The following is a 15,068-nucleotide window of genomic DNA, read 5'->3' as shown; positions in this document are numbered from 1 at the left end:
GACTTTATCAGATCACAAATGTAGCATCAACAAGACATCAAGGATGTACAGGGTCAAGATCATCAACGAAATTCTCAGCCAGGGTAAAATTTCAAGCTTCCCGGGCCCCCTTTTATACCCCTTGACCCGGAGTCCTAAAGTGCAGACAATACGCCTGTGAACACTGATTGGCTAAAAGTTTTTACGTCACGCACAGCGGTAAATTCAATTGGGAAGTACACTGCAGCGACCATTGTTCGCCGGGGAATTAACCTGGATACAACAAAAATTACACTCTCATCTTTGGACATTACACTCCCAAAACGAATTCTGGCTATTCACCAACTTATTTCTCTTCAGTATAAAAGGTAAGCAGTGAAATTACACATTTCTTAATGCCATTTCACGTACGTGAATACACTCGATCTTACCTCAGTCCCACATGTACTATTTTATGTTTTCTGACTGAGCTATAATTAGCACACGGGTTTCACCGTTGCCGGTTGATTTTAGACTTGCCAGTAAAACCACATAGTCTCATTTTATACTTGTGAAAACATTCAAATAACATAAGGTTCTTCCAAAATCCAATCTTGTCTACCAAAAAGATCTACAAGAGCCAAAACCTATGTCATAAATTCTGAATTCGTCTGTTGACATTCTGTGATACGGTAACTACGACATACGCTGTGCAATTGTCTATGTAGCCTAGCTAGCGTCTACACATTGTCATTTACGTGTGCATCCTGCTAGTCTTCTATCATCACTGTTCATTATTTACTACACATATTCTTCAATAAAATCTTCTTTACTATGATATTCATTTTGTGTAAAAAGCCTAAATTTTGTTGTTTTGTACTTCTCTGAATTTTATTCACATTCCAATGTTCAACGTCAACAATTTTGAGATAATTATCAACACATTGCCTGTATCCAAAGACAATATCAACATTGCTTTTATCATTGTACTACATGTGTTGTATTTTTTTTTTTTTTTTTTTTTGGGGGGGGGGGGGAGATAACAGCATTTTCCTCACACTATCCCCCTCCTCGACAATCACTGTCCCAGTGATTATTACCACCACCTACAGATCCAAATTATAACTTTTAATATCTTCCTGAATGAGCAGAATTAATAAAGTTCCTACTCATATCCTACAACACCAATATATGACATATGTTACATCTCATATATCTACACTTATTTACAACAACAACAGTAACTATATACAGTTCATATCACACTCTATTCTTCTTTCACTTCACACAGGTCTGATTCTGGGTGAACAATATCCACTGTCTCTCTCAGGAGCCGGGTCTGTCCATGTGCTGTCACATAAACCTTGCTCCTGATTTCGATGCGAGTGATTACGCGGATCCCCACACACGGCTTTTTCAGAAGAATGGTTAGTTCATCATCGCTGTCGTCCCGCAGATCAATAGTGCGCTTCCTCGATGTCTCTGTACTGGGCTTTGCTGGGGTGCTGTCTCCATTCTCAACGTTGCCATCGTCATCGCTAGAGTTGCCGCCAGCGTCGTCATCATTCTTAGCACTTCCATCGTCATCACTACAGTTGCTGCCAGCGTCGTCATCATTCTTAACGCTGCAATCGTCATCACTACAGTTGCTGCCAGAGTCGCTGTCAGAGTCGTCGTGGCTGCTGCCCTCATCACTGGAGTCACCATCACTGAAGATCTCCTCCCACTCGCCTTCATCTTCCACTTCAACCGTTGTTACTTTTTCTTCATTTCCCTTGCTTAGCTCCTCCTTCTCTTCCTCGTCTCTCCTTTCCTCCTTCTTCTCTTCTTTGTCTCTCCTTTCCTTCTTCTCTTCCTTGTCTCTCCTTTCCTCCATCTTCTCTTCTTTGTCTCTCCTTTCCTTCTTCTCTTCCTTGTCTCTCCTTTCCTCCTTCTTCTCTTCCTTGTCTCTCCTTTCCTTCTTCTCTTCCTTGTCTCGCCTTTCCTTCTTTGTTATCCGCTCCCCCCTCAACTCGACCTGGGACCTATTCTTCATCCAGTTTTTGCGATACGTCTCGCTAGCGACACCATACTGGATGGTGGGCAGCCTTCGATGGGGATGGTGTGTTCCATGGTGGAGATCGAGCGCTCGCTGATTCTCGACCTCCCTCCCACAGATCCTACATCTGCCCGTTATGGTTGTCTCATGGTGATTATTGAGATGTTGGCGATACACCTCCCACGTGTTGTAGTATGATGAACAGAAACGGCACTTCATCTGTGAGCAATCAGGTGGGTAGAAACAAAACAAATATGATCTGGTTAGTCATTTACTCATCATTCTTTCTAAATCTTAGTGGAGGCAGTCTAACTCTATGGGGATTGCGTCTCACAGTCTCATCAAGCCAATTCTTGCGGGGGGGGACCATCATAGATCTTAAGTCTGTTAACGTGTACCACTTTTGGTGCGGTCCTCTGTGACTGTTGGATACAATACACTACTTCAGACAGTTTACTGGTTACAAGGTACGGACCCAGCCACTTCATCATCAACTTAGGTGATAGACCTCTTCTCTTCTGGATACTTTGCAACCAAACCCAGTCACCCTTCTTGAATGTACGCATCACAGTGTTTCTGTCATACATCTGTTTCTGCTTAGAAGCTGCTAACTTCAGTTTTGATCTCGCATTCTCATGTGCATCTTGTAGCGAACATCTTAACCTGTATGCATAATCATCTTTGTCATTTTCATCATCAGGTGTTGGTGATTCTATCGTCAAATCTACCGGAAGAGTAGTTTCCCTTCCCAACATCATCATAGAGGGAGTTTCACCAGTCGACGATTGGATTGACGTTCGATAGGCCATCATAGCGAATGGTATCCTCTCATCCCAGTCTCTCTGATGACGATCAGGGTCAAGTGATGCAGCTAGTGTAGTCGTCAAAGTGCGGTTGAATCGCTCAACGAAGCCGTCTCCCTTAGGGTGGTAAGGACAAGTTCGAGTTTTCTTCACTCCTAACAACTTACACACTTCCTTCATCAGTGTGGACTCAAAGTTGCGTCCCTGGTCAGTGTGTAACTCTTTGGGTATCCCAAATCGACAAATGAATTCCTCAACAAAGACCTTAGCAACCGTCACAGCTTCTTGATTAGGAATGGCAAAGGCTTCAATCCATTTAGTAAAGTAATCTCCGATGACAAGCACATAGACATTCCCTCTATCAGTCTTAGGTAGGGGTCCCATGATATCCATGGCAACACGCTCTAATGGGGCTCCAACTCCATATTGCTGCAAAGGGGCAAGAAGTCTCTTGGGCGGATTCTTCATCATGGCACAAGTGTTGCATTTTCTCACCCACGACCTCACATCACTTGCAAGTCCTACCCAATAATACCTCTGCTGTACTTTGTGAAGCAACTTATGTACCCCTAAGTGTCCAGCTGTTGGAGAATTATGCAATTCCATCAAAATCTCTGGTCGTAGTGTACGAGGGAGAACAAGTTTCCAAGTCACATCACTACCATCAACAGACTCCCATTTTCTCATCAGTACCCCATCTCGCACTGCCAGTAAATCCCAGTTCACCCAATAGGTTTTCACTGCAGAGGAAAGGGCACACACTTCTTTCCATTCTGGCTTCACATCATTTGTTTCTTTCCATCTCAACAAATATTTGATGTCAGCATCTTGCTGCTGTGCTCGTCTAATTCTCTCAAACGTCACAGAGGGAAGCAAAGTAATTGCAGCAACTCTCTCTGTCAACTCATCTACATCAAAAGCTGTATTCTCAGCCATCATCCATGAATAACTTGTACCTAAGTAAGAAACAACAACAACAACAACACTAAAATTCAAATGTCTGAAACTTCAATAACTTCGTAGTTTACTCCACCATTTCAATTAACTACTCGACACGCTTAGTCATCAGTATCTAATTCACTGTCTCTGTTTCCTACACAGGCATCATTTAGGCGGCCGCACTGGGAACAAGGGCGTCTTGACAATCCGTCAGCATTCATGTGAACTCTTCCAGCGCGATGAACCAAGGTAAGACGATACTGAGTAACTATCTCTAACCATCTAGCTAGCTGACCTTCAGGATTCTTGAAATTGAGTAACCATGTCAGTGCGCCATGATCTGTTCGAACTTGGACTTCTTGACCGTAGAGATAATGACGAAAGTGCTTCAGAAAGTGAACAATCGCTAACAGCTCTCGTCTCGTCACGCAATAGTTTTGTTCTGCTCGATTCAAAGTGCGACTTGCATAGGCTATGACTCTCTCATGCCCATCTTGTGCTTGTGATAACACAGCCCCGATAGCATACTTGCTTGCATCAGTGTCCATAAGAAATGGTACTCCTTCTCTTGGGTAGGCTAGAATTGGGGAGGTTGTTAACTTCTCCTTCAAAGTCTGGAATGCCGTCTCACACTCTGAGCTCCAGTCAAATTTCTTCTCTTTCTGAGTGAGGACATGAAGTGGTCTTGCAATTTCAGCAAAGTCCTTAATGTACCTGCGATAATATGACGCCAGGCCGAGAAAACTTCTGACATCAGTTGTGTTAGCAGGTGTAGGCCACGATTTGATTGATTCTATCTTCTCAGGATCTGTGCGTACTCCGTTGTCAGACACAATGTGACCGAGGTAGAGGACTTCTCTCTTGAACAGGTGACATTTCTTGGGTTTCAACTTCAAGTTAGCACTCCTCAGACGATCTAGAACGAGTTTGAGTCTGTCAATCACCTCCTCCACTGATGAGCCGAATACAATAACATCATCCAAGTAAATGAGTAGTATCTTCCAATGAAGTCCTGCCAGCACAGTTTCCATCAATCTCTCAAAAGTAGACGGTGCATTTGATAACCCAAAAGGCATCACTTCAAATTGGTACAGACCTCCAGGCACGACAAAAGCCGACTTCAACTTTGCATCATCATCAAGGGGAACCTGCCAGTAACCAGAGGCTAAGTCTAGTGTGCAGAAATACTTTGCACCATCAAGAGCATCAATCGACTCATCTATTCTTGGAAGGGGAAACGAGTCTTTCACAGTGTGTTTGTTGAGTAGGCGATAATCTACACAAAACCTCTTGGTGCCGTCTTTCTTATCCACATGCAAGTACAACAGGGGAAGACCACGGGCTGCATGATGGCTTGATTATGCCTCGTTCTAACATTTCTTTCACTTGTTTGTCGATTTCATCTTTCAGACCCATAGGCGGACGTCTTGGCCCTTGTCGTAGTGGTGCATTACATGTCGTGTGAATGGAGTGATACATCATCGTAGTTCGACCTATGTCATTGTCTCCTCTTGCAAATACGTCTCCATACTCAGCTAACATCTCGGCTATTTTGGCATGCTGTCGCTCATCGATGTTGGCTGTTGCTTCGCTATACAAGTCTGTCAGGTGTTTGGGTACATCATCAATCGGTTCATCAGCACTAACTTCAACTCTCTGAACACGGCTTCGTTCATCACTCATACTGGCACAGGAAATGACCTCATTGTCTATCACAACTAACTCCTCTTCACAGTTTATTCTCGCATTGGTGCATTGGAGAAAATCCATCCCCAAAATTCCATCTTGCTCAATATCTGCTACCACTAACTCAACTTCATGTACTCTACTTCCAATCTTCATCTCTACTTCAATCTCTCCATACACTCTAATTGCAGATCCATTTGCCTGAGAAAGCTGTACTGCAGAACGACACATATTTGCTTGATGCATTGTGCTGACTACATCATGAGAAATTAATGAAATTGTTGCTCCAGTGTCAATTAAGAAATGCAACTGTCTGTCATCAATCATCACGGGAATGTACATAGTGTAACTGACATCACTGATAGTGCAAATTCTAGTTCTGTTACTCTGCTGTTCATCATCTAGTTGTGTGGGCCTGATCGCTGGTAGTTGGGCCGTCCCCTGGCCAACAGGGAAGGCCTCCTGTCGTTTCCCTGCTGAGCTCCACGATTTGGGCACTCCCTACTAAAGTGTCCAACCTGCTGACAAGCAAAACATGTGACAGTAGATCTATCAATCTTTGGTCTCACATCACTCTGTCTCAACACTTCAGTCAACTGTTTGAGAGTAGATTTCAGCTCATCAATTTCATGTCTCATTTTGTCATTCACAGGTGCAGCCTGGACCTGGTTCTCCACTGTCCTGACGTGTCGAGTTGGCCTACATCTCTCGCGAGCTTTCTCTACCTTCAAAAAGGATTCTGTCGCGAGCCCTGCACGGATTGCCTCATCTAAAGTCGTTGCATGCGCACGGAATATGCCACTACGAATCTCTGAGTCATCAATTGCTTCTGAGAAATGTCCACGCGCCAATCTCTCACGTGCATCATTACTCAGTTCGGGGTAAGCTAAGGCAGTCAAATCACGGATGGCTTGGCCGAGTTCTTGCAGAGTCTCATCTTTCCCACGACGCCTCATTCTAAGTTCCATCAAGAAATTTTCAGCATGCTCCCCTGGACCAAATCTATGTTCCAAGTGCTTCACTAAGTCCTTGTAAGAAATGGGTGCACCAGGAGGCAAATTCGACAACACCTTCAAAGCAGGTCCCTGCAAACGAGTCGCCAAATACTGCCCAGCCTCAGAGTCAGTCCACGAATTCAACTCTTTGCAAACCTCAAAATGACGGCGATAATCAGCCCACGGCATCTTGCCACTGAACTTGTCGGGAATGACATCCTTGCGATGTACATCTGCGGTTCGCATCATCACTTCAGTTGGGACATCACTCGCAACATATCGGGGGTTGGCATCAAACTGACTAGCGGTATATTCACGTCGTCGTCTTGGCGGGATGCTATCACCATACTCATTCATTCTGACAGCTATCTCTGGATCCGTACCATCAACAGCCCAACTTCTAGTGACTACATCATCACCCCCACCAGTACCCTCTGTCATCGTCACAGGACTCACTGGACTAGCTTCAGTCATGACCGCCTTTTTATTTTTAGCGTAGAAATGGGGTTTGTGAACGTGTCTCTTACAAACAATCAGGAGCAAGCTCCCCTACGCAACTAGTCACCTATGTACTACTCTTTCACTTTAACTCTAACTAACCAGTTCGTGAATAGAGTTGTAACTTACACTAAGGTAGAAGTGTGCATTTTTACTGATACTCAACTATCTTAAATGTATTAATACGCTATAATATGCTCTCATACTCTCCTACACTCCCAACCAAATTGAAAAACAGTACTTTATTACCTAGTACTCACAATTTTCAGTCTATTTTAGAACACAGGTATACTACATGAGCCTCTCGACAGACCAGCTGTCCTAACCTCAAACTTCACCACCAACGTCACTGTAACTTCTTCACATCACTATCTTAGGTCTCACAGCTCCCTGCCGTTCACCTACTACTAACTCACAACTTCAACGTCACTACATTGCCTTATCTCCACAACGGCATAAGTTCTCCAAAACTCCAATGATTTGTCATGAAATACCAGTGTCCAAGATAGCACAATCACCTCATATTCTGTACTTCACTTCTAACCACTAAGTATTTGTTAGTGCTATAAGCCTAAGTACTATTTCCAAAACTAGCAACCTCTTTGTAACCACACCAACAAATTTTATTCTACTGTCCTGGTACAAAAATTCACTGACTAAATGCCTGACTTAGACCTATACAATAGACCATCAGACCGCTCACAGAAAATTTATTTCTAAAAGTAACGTGACCATCCCACCACTTGCAAAAAAAAATTTATTTCTCAACTAGTGCAGCGTGACCATCCCACCACTTACAAAAATTTTAACTTCTGAAAGTATACGTGACCATCCCACCGCTTACAAAAATTTTAACTTCTGAAAGTATACGTGACCATCCCACCGCTTACAAAAATTTTAATCTCACCTAGTGCAGCGTGACCATCCCACCGCTGCCACCAAAAATATGTAACGGTATTTGATCGTGACCATGTACCAATTTGGGGTGGCGATCTTAAAAGATTTGTCTTATCTGCCACCAAACAGTAACAAGGCTAGATCTCCGTAACGGTAGCTCAATCAATCAAATCTCATCAACTATCACTCATTCGAAGGTAATGCTGCCACCAGGTTTGTTCAGGTAAACCACGCCTTGCCAACAACATAACTTTCTTATTGTCAGCAGAACTACAGAGAGAGAGGGAGATTAACTAGAATCTATTCATGACAAACACTGACCAATCAGAAAGCTCCTTTTATAAGTGCCTAATCGACCCTGAATGCCACTATCACACTGTATGTGCAATTGGTTGAAAGTGCGTACATGCAAATGAGATAACTGACTTGACCGCCAAACAGTCCTACTAAGCCATTACTACTAGCACTCGAATACAGTGAGTCTCGTGATTTTGCACTAAAATCTCCTGTTTCAACAAGACTTCTATGCCAAGTTTCTAACAATCTCATCATTCAAGCATTCAGCATAATATAGGTGAGTTGATAATTCGATATTTAGTGTTTTTGTGCATAATCGTGACTGTCAGAATAGCTAGTGTTGATATTTAAATACCACGAGTCAGCTGTGCACGTTTCAGTCATTGCACCACAACACTCCATACAGCGACAATTTCTCCACACGTGTTTCCAGCACACACACAGTCAGACTGGCATGCTAAGCATTCTCGACCACTCTCGAGCGTAAGTTCAACAGGCCTAACTGTCATGTACATTTCACTTGTAAATTGCGGCACCCACATTCTGGCATTCCTACAGTGTATTCTAACTACTAGTAATTCCTTCTCTCTCAGTCACAAAGTTCTTATCAAACTGATTACTTAAACTGGCTCGAGCGTCGATGACGGGTTCGTTTGTCCACAGTATATGGACGCGGTCGTGGGATGATGGTCTTATTCTACTGCTACTCTTAGATTACTTCACTATCACAACTGCAACCACAGATCACTAAACAGACTTGCAGTCATTCGTCACACAACACTTGACTTTCTTCGTAACTTAGTCTGTACAAGCAGGAATTGAATTCACAACAACACTGAACGTTTAATTCCAAACTTCTATGTACATTGTCGCAAAGTGTGGTTACATGTAATACTCTGACGGTCTGTACACTTTACAGTATTGTACAGTTCAAACATTTACACACGGATTGTTTCCATTTTAGAAGACCTAGTATTGATACTTATACTCTGTGCCCCAATTCTTATATTGTTACCTTTTAGGAGAAGTATGAGTGCATTTCTTTACTTACATACTAACTTACTAAATCACCTTCAGTTTCTAAGTATTATTAACGCTACACTCAGTGTGAACTTAGATTTTATCAAGTTTTGCTTATACTTATAGTGTCTTTAACTGAAATTGAATTACCGGTCCTCCATTCTAGATGTTACTTAGCTCTGTTCCTGGCATTTGTCTCCAAATCTTGACTGCAAGCAGTCTTCCTTGGTTTTCTCCTTTATAAAGCACGGCTCAATAAAATACGCAAACAACAAGAATAAATAACACGCGTCTTTCCACTAGTCTCATGACACTATCCGGATCTCACCCCGCCGGGATTTTAACCAGCACACACTCCACAGATACATTTCTAGGCCCTGTCAACAGTTCCTTGCAAGTTCTGCACTCACTCTGTCGGTGTCAGACCCTGCAACCTAGGTATCTCACTGCCCGGTACTCGGTGATAGCATAGACATCAAGTGGGTCACACTCCTACCTATCACTGGTGGGACACAAACACCGCTTTCAAATAACTATCTTCTGACACTAAATCAGCACCTCGACCGTTACTGTGCACTAGTCAGGCCTGCCCTAGACACACTCGATTTTGACACTTGTTAAATTTATTAAAAGTAATGAGTGAAAGGACAGAAACGCAAGGAGGGAAAAAGAGGGGGGGGGGGGAAGAGGAAAGAACAGCAGCTTGCCATGACCACATCACGCTAGGAGTAGGACATCAATTGCCAGATTGCAACTAAGCCCTTGTAGTTTCAGCATCATCGAGACTCAACCTTCAGCTAAAGCATCAAACTTGTCTTTCATCTCGAACCCAGTCTCTGACACTGCAAACATCACAACTGCTGGTTTGGCATGGTAACACGTCACTCATCAAGCTGTAGAATCTGCCGTCAGTCTTTCGCCTCATCAGGGAATGAAAGGGAAAGGGGGGGGGGGGGGAAGGGGAAAGGGGAAGGGGAATCTGCCCAACACTCATCACAACCTACACCTATATCTGTGTAACCTATTCGGTATTCAAATGCAAAGAGCACTAACGTTACCATGGTATGGTTGGGTGTCCATAATATCGGACACCTAACGTTTTTCTATCAATAGAAACGTGAAAAATCTCACAATTTGCCTGAAATTTTACTCACGTGTGGAGAAAATACTCCGGATTCACAAGCGCGCACTGAAAATGCGATCTGAGGTACGCGCTCTAGATGGCGGCTTCGAACGCGTGGGGTGTCATTTTTTCCGCACTCAGTTGCCCGGCTCATATCGACCGACCACCCCGCCCTCTATTGACAATACGTATAAAGCGTACTTAAACGCGTTTTTTCGACAAGCTGCTGTTTTTTTCTAGTCGTAATTTTTTCCCCAATAATATTTGAATATATTTTGAATCCTTCGATATTACTTTTGAAGGACTGTTTGATGAATTTGACTTGATTTTCATTAGGAAACTTTTCATCGTAATTGAAATAAATTAGATGAGTCGGTTTGTTTTTTCACGGTATTCATTTCTCGTTTCTGCATCAACTCGTACGGTCGTAGCGCAAGCGGGCGACAAAATGTTTATGTCATGTGTGTGTGTAACGTACTGTGCACGATCGTACAAGCGGCGGTGACAATTTTGCGGTCAAAATCGTCAAATTTATTACGGAAGGATACGCCTCTACATCTAACAACGAGTCAGCAAAGGTAGGCCTAGTTATATGTAGTTACACGATAAACCTTATTCGATTTTGCTAAATTTCGGTAATTTAGAGGGAATACTTAGTTGTTTTCGCCACATTTTACTCGGTAGCGTAGCCCAGTGAAGAATCGAACACCGTTGCGCGTAGTCCCATGCGTACATTTTCTTTCTGTACGCGCAATGCCATTATAATGCGCGGCCGGTCGTTATGGACCCGGTCGGTGGGTTGGACCCCTACCATACCACCTCATGTCTTCATAAGATGTTAAACTACAATCCACTGCACATCACATTATCATCATAAAATATTCTAAGTTCACACTTCCCTTGAAAATAGATAGTTCTAAGTGCTAGCACTGTCAAAAATTTCTAAGTCACACTTCTCTTAAAAATTTCTAAGTGCTGACACTGTCAAAAATTTCTAAGTCACACTTCTCTGAAAAATTTCTAAGTGCTGACACTGTCAAAAATTTCTAAGTCACACTTCTCTGTGAATGACTAAGTGCTGACTAGTGACACCGTAAAATATTCTAAGTTCACACTTCCCTTGAAAAATGTCTAAGTGCTGACACTGTCAAAAAAAATTTTAAGTCACACTTCTCTTAGAATGACTAAGTCTCAACAAGTGTCTCATACAAAAGCAGAACTAACAGTTAGATTCTAGACGACACCAACTAGAATCCTAACACAGTTTAAATTCCAAACACTTAGTTGCCAATCTGGGTAAAATTCTAGCAACAAACTGGATAACAACTTGGGTAACAACAATAATTAGACTGAGTCTATCCTAGGAGACATCGTTCATGACCCCCTATCCCAGGGTCCCAGACCCTGCATTGCATCATCGCCATCTCTCTGTTTAGCAAAGAAAAATAACATCCTCTCTTAATAAATTTGCCTAAGAGACTGTGAGCATGTAAGAAATAAATACATTCTCAAACAATTGATACTCCATACTTGTCCCTACTCTATTGAGAAGCAGAGTTATTTTCGCCTAAGTCACTGGGAAAGAAGCCCTAAATTTGCTATCCATCTTCTTAATAAAATTGTTTCCAATTTCCCTAACTAGGAAGACCATCACTAATATTTTCTAAGTATTTGTTTATATCCTCATATCTCAGTTTATATTCTAACAATGCTAACAACAATTTAGGGACTTAGAGAATTTTAGACTTACGATTGCTCTAACTTTATAGCCTCAGACTTTATCAGATCACAAATGTAGCATCAACAAGACATCAAGGATGTACAGGGTCAAGATCATCAACGAAATTCTCAGCCAGGGTAAAATTTCAAGCTTCCCGGGCCCCCTTTTATACCCCTTGACCCGGAGTCCTAAAGTGCAGACAATACGCCTGTGAACACTGATTGGCTAAAAGTTTTTACGTCACGCACAGCGGTAAATTCAATTGGGAAGTACACTGCAGCGACCATTGTTCGCCGGGGAATTAACCTGGATACAACAAAAATTACACTCTCATCTTTGGACATTACACTCCCAAAACGAATTCTGGCTATTCACCAACTTATTTCTCTTCAGTATAAAAGGTAAGCAGTGAAATTACACATTTCTTAATGCCATTTCACGTACGTGAATACACTCGATCTTACCTCAGTCCCACATGTACTATTTTATGTTTTCTGACTGAGCTATAATTAGCACACGGGTTTCACCGTTGCCGGTTGATTTTAGACTTGCCAGTAAAACCACATAGTCTCATTTTATACTTGTGAAAACATTCAAATAACATAAGGTTCTTCCAAAATCCAATCTTGTCTACCAAAAAGATCTACAAGAGCCAAAACCTATGTCATAAATTCTGAATTCGTCTGTTGACATTCTGTGATACGGTAACTACGACATACGCTGTGCAATTGTCTATGTAGCCTAGCTAGCGTCTACACATTGTCATTTACGTGTGCATCCTGCTAGTCTTCTATCATCACTGTTCATTATTTACTACACATATTCTTCAATAAAATCTTCTTTACTATGATATTCATTTTGTGTAAAAAGCCTAAATTTTGTTGTTTTGTACTTCTCTGAATTTTATTCACATTCCAATGTTCAACGTCAACAATTTTGAGATAATTATCAACACATTGCCTGTATCCAAAGACAATATCAACATTGCTTTTATCATTGTACTACATGTGTTGTATTTTTTTTTTTTTTTTTTGGGGGGGGGGAGAGATAACAGCATTTTCCTCACAATATGTATATAATCATCGTGCATGTATTCTTCAATGTAAGATTCTTCTTAAAGGTAGTATAGTAATGGGAGAACATACTGTATCTATTAAAGAATTCCACAGAGCGGGTCCAGTACGTCTGAGTGTGTGCATTATATCACTTGATATATTTTATATACTTTAAACAATGATATCTAAAACTATTTCGTGTGTTATAACTTTAAATCTGATCATTTAATTTAAACGTACCAACAAATCTTACGTAACAAACTTATTTAATGCTAAAACATATACCTAAAACTTATAAAATTATACAATTGATGATGTGGTATATTCAAAACAAAATCCAGTCAGATCATTGTTTGTTCCATTTTCCTGAATACCTCCAAATCAACGTGTTTTAGTTTCTTTTTTCAATCTTAACAGTCCACTGTACACACGAATTTCAGTTATGTTCAGTTATGTACAGAGTGTAATATGCCTTATTGTTTTCGGAAAAATGACAATTTCATTTGTAATATGTATTATGTTTAATACAGAAAATTCTGAATAAATTTAATTGGATTGAATTGAATTGAAATGAAATGAATTGAATTGAATTGAATTGAATTGAATTGAATTGAATTGAATTGAATTGAAGAACTAGTTTCTTACAAGATACCCAAGCATCATGACAAATATCACGGCTCAACAAAAAGTAGGGATAATCCCAATTTATTAAGTCAAAACAACTCAAAGAATGTGAAAGGTTCATTATACATCTCTTACAGTTGTTTCATCATTCACTTTAAATCTATTTTAAAGTGAAAAATCTCTCGTTCTCTTTCTTTCTCCCTGTGTTTTAATCACGGGTGATTCTGTGCACTCGAATTTGAAACGCTTGTATGATAGAAGTGTCTATTTTATTTGATTGTTTTCTCGTTGAAGGCTTGCGTCACCTTGACTTCCCGACAACATTATACCGTATGTCCCCCCCCCCCCAAAAAAAAAAAAATACAACGGCACCATCCTCAACGATAACTTTAAAAATAGTGAATTAATCCAAATACAATTTCAGGGTATGAAACTATAACTTATTACCCACATCTTACACTAAACCCCGTCAAATTTGGTTCAGTGCTCAAAGAGAATGAGGATTTTTGTAGAGTTTGTCAGAAATCCCTTCTCTCCAAGTTCTGATCATTCACTTCCAAGAGCATCCAAGTGCTAAACTTGGAAGAATCAGACCCATGTTTTACAACGATCCACATTTCTCCGTGACCACTTAACCAAATTTAATGGGCTTTTCTTCAAAATATAGCTAAGATGTTATATTTTAAGACCCTGAAATAGCATTCAAACAGTTTAGTCATATTGGAAGTTACCAATGCGGGAATCCGATTGTATTTTTTTTTTTTTTTTTTTGGGGGGGGGGGCATACTGTATAGGCCTGCTCAGCCTTTAGTTCTCGGAGATGACATTAATTCTCTATGCCGCAACAAAAATGCTACACTGCACTTTTGCATATCCATTGTGTAATAAATAAAAACATCATAATATAGCCAGGGCTCAACATTGCGATGGCCCGGTGACCTGGGACAACTGAAAATTGGTGTTGGGCAACCAAATTTTCCTTTTTGTGATCGGAGCAACTAACATTCAAAATGGATTGTTACCTTTGATTTGCCTTCGCTTTTATTTCTGGTCACTACATGTCTTTCTTTCGGGCCACCCGCAGACAAACAGTTAATGTTGAATCCTGATGCAGTAATGACCCTATAATCGATGTGCAATGAGTGTAGTTATGTTTGCATGATTACGTGGCCACTAAGGGCGAGCTGATATGAATCTTAGTTAGTGTGACCTGAGAAACAAACAAAAATAGACGAAGTGAACATGTAAGGGCACTTTTCATTGTCCTGCCTCTCTCATTTTTCTTCTATTCTTGCACACAACTATAATTTTCACTGCGTACTTATTTGTACCTTATCCGTAGGACGCGTGTGTAAAGTAGATCTTTATATCCCGTCCGAAGAAGCTATATATAATTCTTTTCAAAATCCCCCTTT

General features: G+C 41.1%; 1 protein-coding gene across 1 annotated transcript; it reads right to left on the bottom strand.

Moving 5' to 3' along the window:
- Positions 1 to 1,091: 1,091 nt before the first annotated feature.
- Positions 1,092 to 12,115, bottom strand: LOC140237476 (uncharacterized). The gene is made up of 2 exons (XM_072317401.1): positions 12,005 to 12,115; positions 1,092 to 2,215 (listed from the first exon to the last, which is right to left on the bottom strand). Exon 2 carries the CDS (start codon positions 2,213 to 2,215, stop codon positions 1,226 to 1,228), a length of 990 nt encoding a protein of 329 aa, XP_072173502.1. The 5' UTR covers positions 12,005 to 12,115; the 3' UTR covers positions 1,092 to 1,225.
- Between the last annotated feature and the right edge of the window lie 2,953 nt (positions 12,116 to 15,068).

The sequence above is a fragment of the Diadema setosum genome, chromosome 14 (assembly GCF_964275005.1).
Source record: "Diadema setosum chromosome 14, eeDiaSeto1, whole genome shotgun sequence".
NCBI lineage: Eukaryota > Metazoa > Echinodermata > Echinoidea > Diadematoida > Diadematidae > Diadema > Diadema setosum.
The sequence above is the reverse complement of the archived record's forward strand: the minus strand, read 5'-3'. Positions and strand labels throughout refer to the sequence as shown.